The sequence below is a fragment of the Amphibalanus amphitrite genome, unplaced genomic scaffold (assembly GCF_019059575.1).
Source record: "Amphibalanus amphitrite isolate SeventyFive unplaced genomic scaffold, NRLGWU_Aamphi_draft 000168F_arrow, whole genome shotgun sequence".
In the NCBI taxonomy this organism is placed as follows: Eukaryota; Metazoa; Arthropoda; class Thecostraca; order Balanomorpha; family Balanidae; genus Amphibalanus; species Amphibalanus amphitrite.
The window spans coordinates 877644-889737 of NW_024881663.1; the positions used below are offsets into that span (position 1 = coordinate 877644).

The window sequence follows — 12094 nt, forward strand, 5'->3', positions numbered from 1 at the left end:
AGGAAAATCAAAACAAATTGTAATTCATGGTACAACAATAGCATGAAGGCTTTATTACAGTTTTAGACGCATGGTTCAAATGAACGTAATCTCAGATTACGTAACTGAGCAAGCAGTATCAACAAAAGATGATGCTTTTGAACATGTGTGCGCCATAAATGTAGCAAATATGATAAACAGCTTTTATTTGACTTGAAAAATTAAAGCATTTGATGACGTCAAGAGCTGTTCATCTTAAAAAAAGTGTTTTGTATAAATATCGTTTCATTTTTCTACTTTATCCATAGCTAAAAATAACTGTAAATTCTTCGAAATATCAAAGCCCAAAAATGTCAAATTTTGCTATTTAAATGCTTATCAATGGGAGTACCTGACTTGACTCGCTTAGAACTATTTTCCATATTCTGTTACGTAATAAGTGTCGAGGGCATTACAAGAAATGAAGCGTAGTTTGTTTGCACTGTCACCGCTTTGACTTTGCGGAGAGTGGCAGAGAGTTCCGTGTGCTATGCAGATTGGCGGTGCAAGTTGTGTCAGTAATCTTGATCTGCGTTGTATGTTGGTGTCGAGGCGTGCCGGCTCCACTGTTCTTTTGTAGACAGTTACAGGACATTTAACCTGTTTGTTTTTAGGTACCGGAAGATTTGAAGTGTGCATTTTCCAGCGTGTTTCAGTGAAATCAAAATGGATTAAAAAATTCACCTGTCCAAGTGGTACATTGAAAACGCATTCTTCCTGAGAACTCTGCATGTACAAGCTTCAAAACAAACATAACATGGAAAGATTGTATTTCTTTTTGTGCTTTGCGCTGATGTCAAGCAGTGTGCATTTTGTGTGTGGCAAAGAACAGTATTTTAGTATGGACGAATCATCCCACATTCTGCGGAAACGGAGTACTCTTCCAGAACATCCTGAGTATGCCATTCCTACTGCTGATGACAACATCACTTCTGTGGTGGGTATACAAGCTACAAAAGAAATACATTGCACATTTGTATTCTTTATATTTGTCTTTTTTAGTTATTCTGAAGGCTGAATGGAGGGGCAATAATCATGAACATTTTGATTTTACTTTAATCAACATGTCTTGATTTGTTGTAGAATAGTGGGTTGTTACTATTACCATTACTTTTACTTTTTTATACCATCAACTTTTTCAGTCTGATCATATGATGGCCTATATTGAGCGATCTGACCATGCACCACTCTGCCTGCCGCAGGTGGAGCTGAACGACACGCACCACTCGGGCCTGATCCACTGGGCTGGCGGCGGTTCTCAGCTGGTCATCTGTCTGACCCGCGACATGGTGGTGCGGCCCGGCCATCCGAGCAGCGTGTACGTCTCACTCGACCACGGCCGCTCGTTCACAAACATCTCGGGCAATTTCACGCTGGAGGACGGCACCCCGGCCGTCATCGGACACTCGTACGAGCACCCGGAGTTCAACAACATTGTGAGTACCCGGTCGTCCTGGACGCTGTGCATGCCGCTCGCGACTTTTACCCCTACACGGCTCAATGCGTATGATCCCTCGATACGTTTGATTCGCTTAGATAATAGATACTGCTGTTATTTGAAGTTAGAAGTGCGTCACCTATCGGTAAATTGTTATTCATTATCCTTCCCCAACTTCCCCTTATTCCCCACAACTTCGTCCCCAACTTAAACTTTTAACTTTTTGCATTTAACGAGTCAACCGTGGACGACGTGACGTTTTTACGTTTTTTTTTTTACGTTTTCTACGTTTTTAGGTTTTGAATCTATAAATTTTACAGTCATGCCATTTTTGGTAGTTACGCATGTCATTGCGCAGAACGAAGTTTTCTGAAAATGGAATTGCCCAAGTAGTAACAACCCGTACTGCTTCACCTAACCGGGCTCAATGATAAATATCAGACAAACTATGTCGTCATAAGATCACGACAAGTTAAAAATAAATAAACCAATGAGGTGAATGCGTTCAGAATTCAAAATGATATACCTAAGTAGGCAAAATCATGGTTTGTTTGCGTTATGTCGAACCCTAGCGTTTTGAGTGAATCAGTGTCGTCTGGTTACGAGCGATACTTTTCAACGTTTGGAGTGTTGTGGAACAGTTTTCCTTGTTTGTGTTCGCCTGCCATAGTGACGAGGTGTACAATTGGTGTCAGGTTACGGTATGCTTGCTGCACCCTCACGGCAGCGTGATAAGGGCGAAATTCGTCAACGCTGCCTGTCAGTAGTCCGTGGCTCTCAAGCTGGTGTGTGATGAATATCAGTAACGTATCCAAGCTGAGATGAGAAGGCGGCTATGTTTGGGAACCGGGTGTTGATTGAAAACAGACAAAGCCGCCCAGTAACTGGCTGTCAGGCATCTACGTTGTGAACTACGGTTTACTTGTTTATGAACCTGGACTGAGAAACGACCATGGATTGCAAAAGGTAACACATCATTGAGAAGCCGACACATTACCAATTTCCAGCTTGACATCTTTTTGGCCTGTGGGAACTTTTATCAGTGGCGGCCATGAAGGCAATTGCCGGTCCCGTAGCTCAGTTGGTAGAGCGTTGGACTCCGCGTGGTGAGAGCACGCGTTCCCGGTTACAACAGTCCGGGTTCGAAGCGCGACGGGCGCTTGACATTTATGGGCCTCCTGACAGGTATGGTTGCGGTTGGTGGCAGGCCGCAGCCAGGTGAAGTCAGTGAGGGGACCGGCCGTGCGCGGCTATGTGCGCACGTTAAACTTTGGACTCTAAATTCTGCCATAGAACTGGAATTGCGCGATCGGAGGGTAGAGGACAGGGTCACCGCAACAAGCTTCGCTTAGCGGTGGCTCTGTCCTTGTGAATCCTTCCCATCAAGAGGTTCGGACTAAATTTATAAAAAAAAAATTAAAAAAAATAGTTGACTGTTAATAGCTATTATAGTGACAATATTATCAGACGCAGACTTTGTCACTCCAAGGAGTCTGTATGCCAGACTGTTTGGTTTGCTCAGCAGCATTTATCAGGAAATCTGAAAGCGTAGTGGATATTTGCTTTGGGCTAGCTTCTTATTACAAATTCTGAATACCTATCGTGCTAGCTATAAGAGCCAACAGTTCCTTTGGGTCCGGTGGGAAGCTCCAAGCTCGTCAGTTTCCGTGGATGGGTGTTATTCAGTCTCTGCGGCGTGCTCTGTATCAGTTCAGCGAACCACGGCTGGCTGACTGCGGTCGGCAGTTGACGTCACTGTCACGTGACGTTACGGACAACGTGACGCTGAGTCACGGCGGGGGGGGGCGATCACGTGCTGTGCCGGCCGCGGGCGCTGACCTGCCGGGCGGGGATGTGTCATATGTCAGCAGTCTCGGTGTCAGATTGAGACTGACGTATCCCCTGTGGGTCGCCGGGGATAGGTATGTCAAGTCTCAGTACATGGAGATGTGTCATAGCCAGCCGTCTCGGTGGCGTATCTGATGTCCGGCGGTGCTTGTCGACTCCGGGTCCGTCAGACTGCATGGAGCCACTGACTGCTACCAGTCGTGGCCAGGTCGGTGGCGCCGATTACCTGCCGACGTAACCAGGCCAGCCCCCATCCCTCTCCATTGGCGGGGACGAGCAGGTGGTTCCGTACGGATGTGTTCCTGATGTGCGGGTGTGAGAGCGGTTAGATGGGGTGCTCCGTAGCTCGGCCCCGTTTCACTACCGGCCGGGTCGGTCCAATGCGGGCCAAAACCGAGCGGCCCCATCCGCAGGGTCCGATGACGTGGCGGATATCGGCCCCAGCGTCCCGTGACCCGACAATCGACACGGCATGACCTCTGCCGCTGGGGGGGGGGGGGGTCTGACCCCGTGACCCCGGCCGCTGGGGCGTCCAACCGCGTGACAGGCACAGCTGGCTCCCGGGAGTTCCTGTTTGTCAGATCTGCGGCTGCTGCAGTCCTGCTGAGCAGGCCTCTGGGTGTTCCCCGTTCCCCTCCGTCTGCTGAGCGGCCTATCACGCGCCACCCTGAGCAGCCTCTGTGCACCGAGGAAAAGGAGGAGCGAGTTGCGACTTGCTTGGAATAATTCTGATCCAACGTAGCTTATATCCCAGATAAACGTCATTCATATCTGACAGCTTGAGATGCGTATGTTTGGCATGATATGATATGGTTACGACCGTGATGATGCGTAATTGCGTATAGGTATGCATTTCATCCTCATCTTAGTACGAGTATACGCACTCCAAAGCATATGTTACATAACAGCTCTTTTGGTACGTTTTAGCGAGGAAGCGTGACGTCCATCGCACATAGTTTCATTGAACCGTACCTACTGCCTCGGCTAACATGTTAACTGGTGGGCCAAATGGCCCACCAGTGACCCGAAATGGCCCACCAGCCTCAAAGATTTGGCCCACCAGTAATTTTCCGAAAAATCGAAGTTTTCACATTTTACATCACGACGTAGGTAACATTGTGATACAGAGACAGAGGCCCTACTACATTGTTGCATTTATTAAAAGTAAGAACTTGATCGTCGTTGCCCGCCTAACACCATCACCATTCCCGGTTTCTTGAGACGGCCGTAGGTTAAGCCTACGTCACACTTCACCGGATTGGACCAATGGACGAGAAACGGACGGCGTCCGGTGATGTCCGGGGGATGTCCGTTCGTTTCCGTTGGACGTCCGTTTCTCATCCGTTAATATCTGTTCCATGTCCGGTGGTGTCCGGCGTGCTCAACCGGACACCACCGGACATGGAACGGATATTAACGGATGACAAACGGACGTCCAACGGAAACAAACGGACATCACCGGACACTGACAGTTCTCGTCCGTTTCTTGTCCGTTGGTCCAATCCGTTTAAGTGTGACCGAGGATTTAAATTTTATGCAATAATCGTGAAAGACGTTTGCCTCTGTCAATTACAGATAGTGTCGGCGGCTTCCAGCCGATCGAGGTCTGCGAGAGTTCTTGCAAGCTTTCCGATCGATCGAGTGGTTACAGTCACATAAGCATCTGCCGCAGACCAGTCGGTTACAAGAAAAACTACGAATAAAGAACAGACCAGTTCAGACGGTAGGGGATAAGCCTGCGAGCGATCTCAGACCGCTCGCCGATAGACACGATATAAGCCAGAGTCAAACTAGAGGTAGTGTCGGCAACTTCCAGCCGATTGAAGTCTGCAAGCGATATTACGTCTTCACGAACGGTATGATGCTTGCAGTCGCACATCTGAGTTCTGACCAGTTGGACGAATTTCGAACCGTTCACAGTCAGCGTTCCAAAAATTTCTCATTTGGGCTGAAGATGACACTCAAGAATAAGAATGGATATTTTTCCACTCTCACATTTTGGGTGGCTAGAATTTTCCACTCAGACACCCAAGAGAAATCTGAAGTTTGGGACTATTACCGGGGTTACATGAGCAAGTAAATGCGTATCAGGAACGGATTTTCCTATTCGCTCACCATTGTAGTCCGTTTGTAATGCGTATTAACTCTGCTCATGTAACCCCGAGCACTGTTCACCAGAAGTGTACATAACTTAGTTTTTTTTTTTAAAGAAAATATGTATTAGGGTTGCGCAGTGCGCTTGGGCTTTTGAGTGAATTCTTTTCCATGTGACACCAATAGGCTTAATGATCATTTTCAGAGATGTTGGAGTTGCTGCTACAACCCCCTTTTAGGGTTCCTGCTACAACCCACTTTATATATAAAGTGCTGTTCACAATTCCGAATTGTGGCCTCCCGATCCACCCGAAAACGCCCGATCCCGTCCGACCGCTTCCGAATCTCCGACTAGTCGGCGAGCGATCCATTCAGGGCTCGCTGATTTTTAACATCCGACCGGCCGTAAGTTATCGTCCAAAGTTTTATAATCTGCGTCAATATTTTGTGCATACTTGTGCGATTTTATGTGCACCGCCGGAGTATCACCACTGAGAGGGTTGTGGGTCCCTACTCTCCTTCTCTCTCTGAAGAGTCGGGGGGGGGGGGTCGAGCCCCGTTTTTTTACATTTTTAATGCCATCCTGACGTTTTTTGCAGAATAAAGTGGCCGAAATCTGGGGAGAAATCGAAAATAGGGGGGGGGGGGCTATGGCTACGAAGGTCAGTCCATGTCGCTGCCCAAGTGGCCCACCAGTCAAAATTCCTTAGCCGAGGCCCTGCCTACTGCCAAACCGCGGACGCTGTGGCATGCCGGTCCCATTTGCTGCTTTGAGCCTTTGTCGGTGATTGAGGTGGTCCCGGAACCGTGTCGATTTCCACGGGGTCATAGGTCCCCCGACGCCGGTCAAAGTCCCCTACACTCACCATCACGAGTGAAAGCCGAGACGACATTTCCGAGGTGTTATGTTTCGACAAACTCTCCTAGGGAAGGTCTGAAACTGGATAGTGAACACGTCACACGCCATGGCTATTTGAATCGGCGCTTACTCGCTATACACTCAGGTGGTAAGTGCTTCATGGCCTGAGAGGCCACCACTACCAAAATTCGATACCTGTTTGGAACTAATGCGCATTGCGCACGAGGTAGATCGAAACTCGACGCCGCCTGATGTTACTTTACGCTGATCCCGTCCCTGCCTTTCCAGCCCTCTGTTTGAGAATAGGTGGCTGATTCGTGCTGACGCTATGGTTTCATCAGTCCAGTGACGCGCCGTGTGCGGATGAGCTACCATTGCGGGCGGCCCACCGTCCGCCCTGTCTGGGCCTCTCTGAGGAGGCGGTCCCCGGGCCTACCCGGAGGCGGAGGCGGCGGTACTCTGATGGGCGCCGGACACGTCAGGACGGTACACGAACACACGCTGATGACGTGACGGCTCGCGGCCGCCCGTGACTGTCGGGAGAATCTGTCCACCGCGGCGACACGCGTTGGCGACGGGGTGTTTGTTGACATGACTGATATTTGGACTCGATTGCGCCAATGTGCCACGTGTCTGGACAGCCTTACTGACAAAGCTGAAGACAACGAAGAGATGGTCACTGATCAGACTTCCAAAAACCAAGAATGCGTTTGACACTATAGTAGCTAAGACTGCATGTTATGACGTACGAAGTTTTTTTTTTATATATTCCAGTCATTTCCTAATTTGAGGTGATTCGTAGTAGACTACATACCATGATACAGTCATGCTCATTACAGTCATAACAGTCGTCATGATTAGCGAAACTCGCAAACTACATTCGTTATGGCCTCAACACTTCTCAAGTCTACGATTGATTAATCAATGAAGCTGGACTGTGTCGGCTTGATCCACAGCACGGCTTCTGTAAAACTTGTTCTCTCCGCCTCCGTGTGTGGCGGGTCTTCACGCGCGCCTTTCGCTTTCGTCGCCTGGATGACTCATCACTCAGCAGTCCCCGCAGCGCGCGTGATTCAGATCAGAGTTGCAAAATTTCCCCCAAAGGCTGCTACCGGCACCGCCCCGCCCCACAAAAATTTTCTGGGATACCGGCATGCTACCACGACCCGAGCAAAAACACCACCAGATTACCGGCATACTAAAAAACCTGCAATGTTGATTCTAGCTTACCCCTACAAGAGATGCCACACTTTGGCAATTTCAGTACCCATCCCAGTTCCCACCCAGCAGCCACCCAATGTCCAACCCCAACTACGAGCAGGCTGATTTTGGCTCAGTTTGCCCCACAAATACCCACAATTTTGAAACTCAGTTCCAGTCTATAACTGTTAAAATATCACCTGTAATCAAAGAGGTATTGCCTGCAAAAAAGCAGTAAGAAAAAGCATAAAAAAGCAATGACAAAAAGAACTTAAAGTACTGAATTGTTTCTGAAGACTGGACAGTTCAAGTTAGCAGTAATCACATTTACATTTCAGAGGTGTTCTACTATTACACATTCTCCTAAAATTTTGCAGGAACCTACCAACCAAAATCAAATTTTTGAAATCTAGATGGTCACAGCATAAAAAGTACCTACAGATTTGGCCATGTGCCTGAGGAAGCGAGATCAACACCTTTTTTCCTTTTCGCCATGGCTTGCTGGCTCATGAATAAGATACGAATCATTTGAAAAATGTGAAAAACTCACTTGTCCTGAGAACAGTCACCAAATAATATGCATAAAAACGATATAATACCCGCTTTCTCGAAGAATCTTCCTCTCCAAACACAAGGTTATCAACTATGAAAGATTTCGAAACAGATGCGCCATAATAACAGAGGCCAGCTGATTAAATTGCTGCAAAAAAAAAGTTTCTGAATTGTAGCAAACTGCCTCATAAATGATTTGTTGATGTAAATGATCCAAAACGATATTTAATTCTGATGTGATCAACATTGAGAGTTTAATTCACTACAAGAAAATTCATTTCCTTTCAGGAATTAAACCAAAAAGGCATACGAATGAATATTACGTCATCATCTTACATCCTTCCATCGGCATCAGGGGAGAGAAGATCTAAAAAGTCAATCCTTGGTTCCCATTCTGCGCCACTTTGTTTATTTTGTATGCATATTGTGTTTTCTTGTAAAGATGAGACAAAATGCCAGTTTATTTGATTTTCATTTCATTTTTGGGACCAAAGTCAGGCTCAGGGCTACCTAATACCAGCCTTTTCAGCTGGATTTTCAGTGTCAAATACTTTGGAGAGTATCTCAGACCACATCTCAGGACTCCAAGGCCAGTTTCCAAACATGAACAATGTGTTTTGTGGTGTTTTGATTCTGCCTTTTCCCCTAGGGAACGTTGTCATGAACATTTATTTACTTTGTTGTATTTTACCTATTACATACCATTAGACTTACTGATTGATCGAGCTTTTGCAGCATGAATGAGTATTCTTCCATTTATTGACCACAGTAGATTCTTGACAATCCTAATTATAACGAAACCTGTGAATCGCTGAGGTCCATGTGTTAGGTATGCCTACCCTTAGCAATGTAACTTCTACCACAAAATGTATTTTGCAGTGGCTAATATTGCTGTTATTATAATTTGATAGCCTCTTAGTGCTGATAATTTCTATTTTTGTGCAAAATCAAAAATACCGGCATGCTACCGGCAAGACATGCCAGATACCACGAAAAAACCTGCGGTAGTGAAAATTTACCGGCATGCCGGTAGTGCGGTAGGGAAACTTTGCAACTCTAATTCAGATCGGGTGGCCTTTTGTGGTGGCCTTTTTGTGGTGAATATCTGCACCAGTTAGTGCACTCTGCAAGAACGACTGGCACCCGACCCGACCCGAGGGAACATCTGTGTGACAAATGGTCACTGATGATTCAGGACACGGAACGGAATGATACCGTTTTCGTTTTTCACCCGAGAGAGGTGGTCTTAGTCTCTAAATGGACCCAAACTGGGTGATGCTGTCTCCGATAGTGTCAGAAATCGAACAGGATCGGTCCTGAGCTTCCTTGATAATGCATGAAGTGGTCGCTCCGACTCCAACACAGACCCGAATCGAACCTTTTTAACGTAAGTCCCAACACAACCGAACACCGGACTATGCGTTATTGCGTTACCCTCTCTTAGACGGGCTCTTTTTCTACGTCATCGCCTCCTGCCGTGGCCATACAACTGCTCGCCGGGGGCAAGTACCTACGGTCCCGCCTGACGGTCTGCCCCGAAACCGACAGCCGCAGCCCAGTGACCGAGCTCTGGGCTGCTGGTGTCACGGACTAAGCTTCATTCTCTGGAGCTTTGCTATGTGCCAAATACCTTTCTTCGTTCTACCTTTCTTCGTTCGTTGTCGTTATTCTTCGTTGTGACAGTAATGGGTAACGAATACAACGAGAATCGTTTCCACTGGAGTGTGATGCGATTGTTTCGCTGAAGCTGAGTTCCACTGTGAGCGCTGCTGTCGAACGGCGAAAGCATTTGGCCACGATCCACTCAGTGATTGGCGACTCGCACTGTTGTCTTAGGGGATCGTTTTGTCACTTCTCATTCCATCAGTCGTATGCCGTATTCCATCTACATGATGCGCCAGGATGTCCTACTGTTTGTGTGTATATGAGATGGCGACATTTCCTGTAAGTACGAGCACAGGCTTCTCTCTATATAGGGGAAGCCGGGGGAAGCCCGGGCGCGGGGGAAGCCCGGCCACCCCGTTTCCGGCTAAATTATTCACAATAAAATGCTCAACTGTTTGTCCTTTCAGCGTGGCAGCTAAGGTAACGCGAGCAAAAAAGTTAAGGCCGACAAAAAATGCATATTGTTAAAGTTATAGCGCAAAAATGATATTTTAAGGGTTTTTAGCTAAAAAGTGAGATGTGTTGCACTGTTAATGTTATACCATACAGTACTAATATTTATACGAATGTTATGTAAGGACCGTTTAAGTGTTTGTAGTGAGGGGTGACGAGGCAGGCTGGCTTAAGTATGACATTTTTTCGAATATCGCTGTTCTAAAATAAAAATTAGCACATTGGGGTAACCCCGGGCGAGTGGCCAAGCTTACCCCCAACCGAGAGCATGGCCACTAAACCACTGTTTTCCATGAGATAATAGGTACTGAGCATGTTTGGTTTACACTTAGATCAAAGATAAATTTCGAAAATAAACATGTTATCATAGACAAAGCCAGTCATGTCACTTAAGGTCAACTAGGGTCAAACTACGTTTTTGCAGATAACGCGACAGACAATGAAGCTAGAGCTTCAAAAATGGTGTCGTTGTGTTCTTCTTCATCAGCCGAGTCGAATGATATGCAATATGATGCATTAAGGTAAAAAGAAAAATAAATTTTAAGGAATTTTGAAATACACATTTTTTGTCAATTTTGCATCACGATTTTCATCGACCTGTACTGTATATGTAGTAGACGCTAGCTTAAATACCAGTAGTGACATAAACTCTAAGATGTCCAGAGCTAATTAGTACCTTAATATTTCACTTTCCGTTAATATTTGGAAAACACATAATGGTTTCATCAACTCGTTGTAAAGCGCTGGGGAGGTGGCCGGCGTTACCCCTATGCCGGGCTTACCCCAGAAAAATCAACACTTTTTTGAAACTCGATTTTCTCAACCTTATACTTATTCCACGAAACCGAATTTTTGGGAAAACACGGCCAATGAACTTAGCTAGCTAGCAGGATGTCAACATTTTATACAGCACGTATGGTATGTAATAAAAATCAAAAAGAGCTTACTATGCCGGGCTTCCCCCGGCTTCCCCTAGAGAAGTCTGTGGTACGAGTTATCAGATACGCCGTTTCGCCGTACTCTGCTAGTGTCAGTCAAACTACGGGAACAACAGTTGCGCTTTTCTGCTCATGACTTCATTGAGTTCGATTCATGAAACACTATCGTGCCACCGTTTCTCGCGGGCGGGGCAGCCGCGTGGGCTCCCTTCCTCATGCGCCCACGCGTGCTCGAAGGGTGTGCAGGGGCGGGCTATATCAAGCTGTGGGGAGAACCGGCAGTTCAGGGGACGGCCAGGACCCATTGAATCGGGGAACAGTAGCGGTCGTCGACAGGGACCAATTATCTCATTGTGCTCATTAACTGGGTCGGGCCTTCCCCCTTCGTCTCCCCAAAACCGTCACCCAACCCCCATGGTACCCCATGGCGAGGCTCAGCTCCTGTGAATTGAGCTCATTCTCAGCAGCCGTTTTATGATCACAGTTCACATTATCTGCCAGTCTGTCAATTGTACACGCTTTACCTCCCCCTCCGGCTGGCATGGGTGTCTGGAATGTTGCGTCGCACACTCACGTCCCCTCGTGAACCCACCCTCACTTTATTGTTCAAGGGTATGGTCAGGGGTGCCCCTCGTCCAGTGGTGGGGAAGCATGGGTTCGTTGGTGCAGTAACTTGCAGTTGTTCACTGCGCTTAGCTCTTCTCTGGGATCGTGTCAGCCAGTGTGACCTTTTCAGAGAGGGGTGGAGATAGGGTTGTACGGTCCGCTAATACGGAGGAGCTCGGTCATCTCGGGATGTTCCAGGAATGATGAGGCCCTCCGTTGCCTCTGCCAATTCTCAGTCAAGTCATGTCGCATTGGTGCAGGGTATTGCGTAACTGGCTTCGATCTCTTTCGGTGGAGTTTACCGTGGGACTTCGAAATGGTAAACTGACTAGAAATGTCCATCTTTTCTGTGTTCTTGACAGCTTTGGATGGAGTGAAGATAATGAGTGGACAGTCCCTCAAATGATAGGTAGAAGGGGTATG

The 12094-nt window shown here is 47.1% G+C and overlaps 1 protein-coding gene across 1 annotated transcript in view; it reads left to right on the top strand.

Annotated features, from left to right (window-relative positions):
- Nucleotides 1-486: 486 nt before the first annotated feature.
- Nucleotides 487-12094, top strand: part of LOC122383580 (sortilin-related receptor-like) — a 33952-nt gene continuing 22344 nt past the window's right edge. Inside the window, exons 1-2 of the mRNA XM_043370129.1 lie at nucleotides 487-955; nucleotides 1221-1454. Coding sequence (XP_043226064.1) covers nucleotides 749-955; nucleotides 1221-1454 — 441 coding nt within the window. The 5' untranslated portion in view covers nucleotides 487-748. The remainder of the gene's footprint in view (nucleotides 956-1220; nucleotides 1455-12094) is intronic.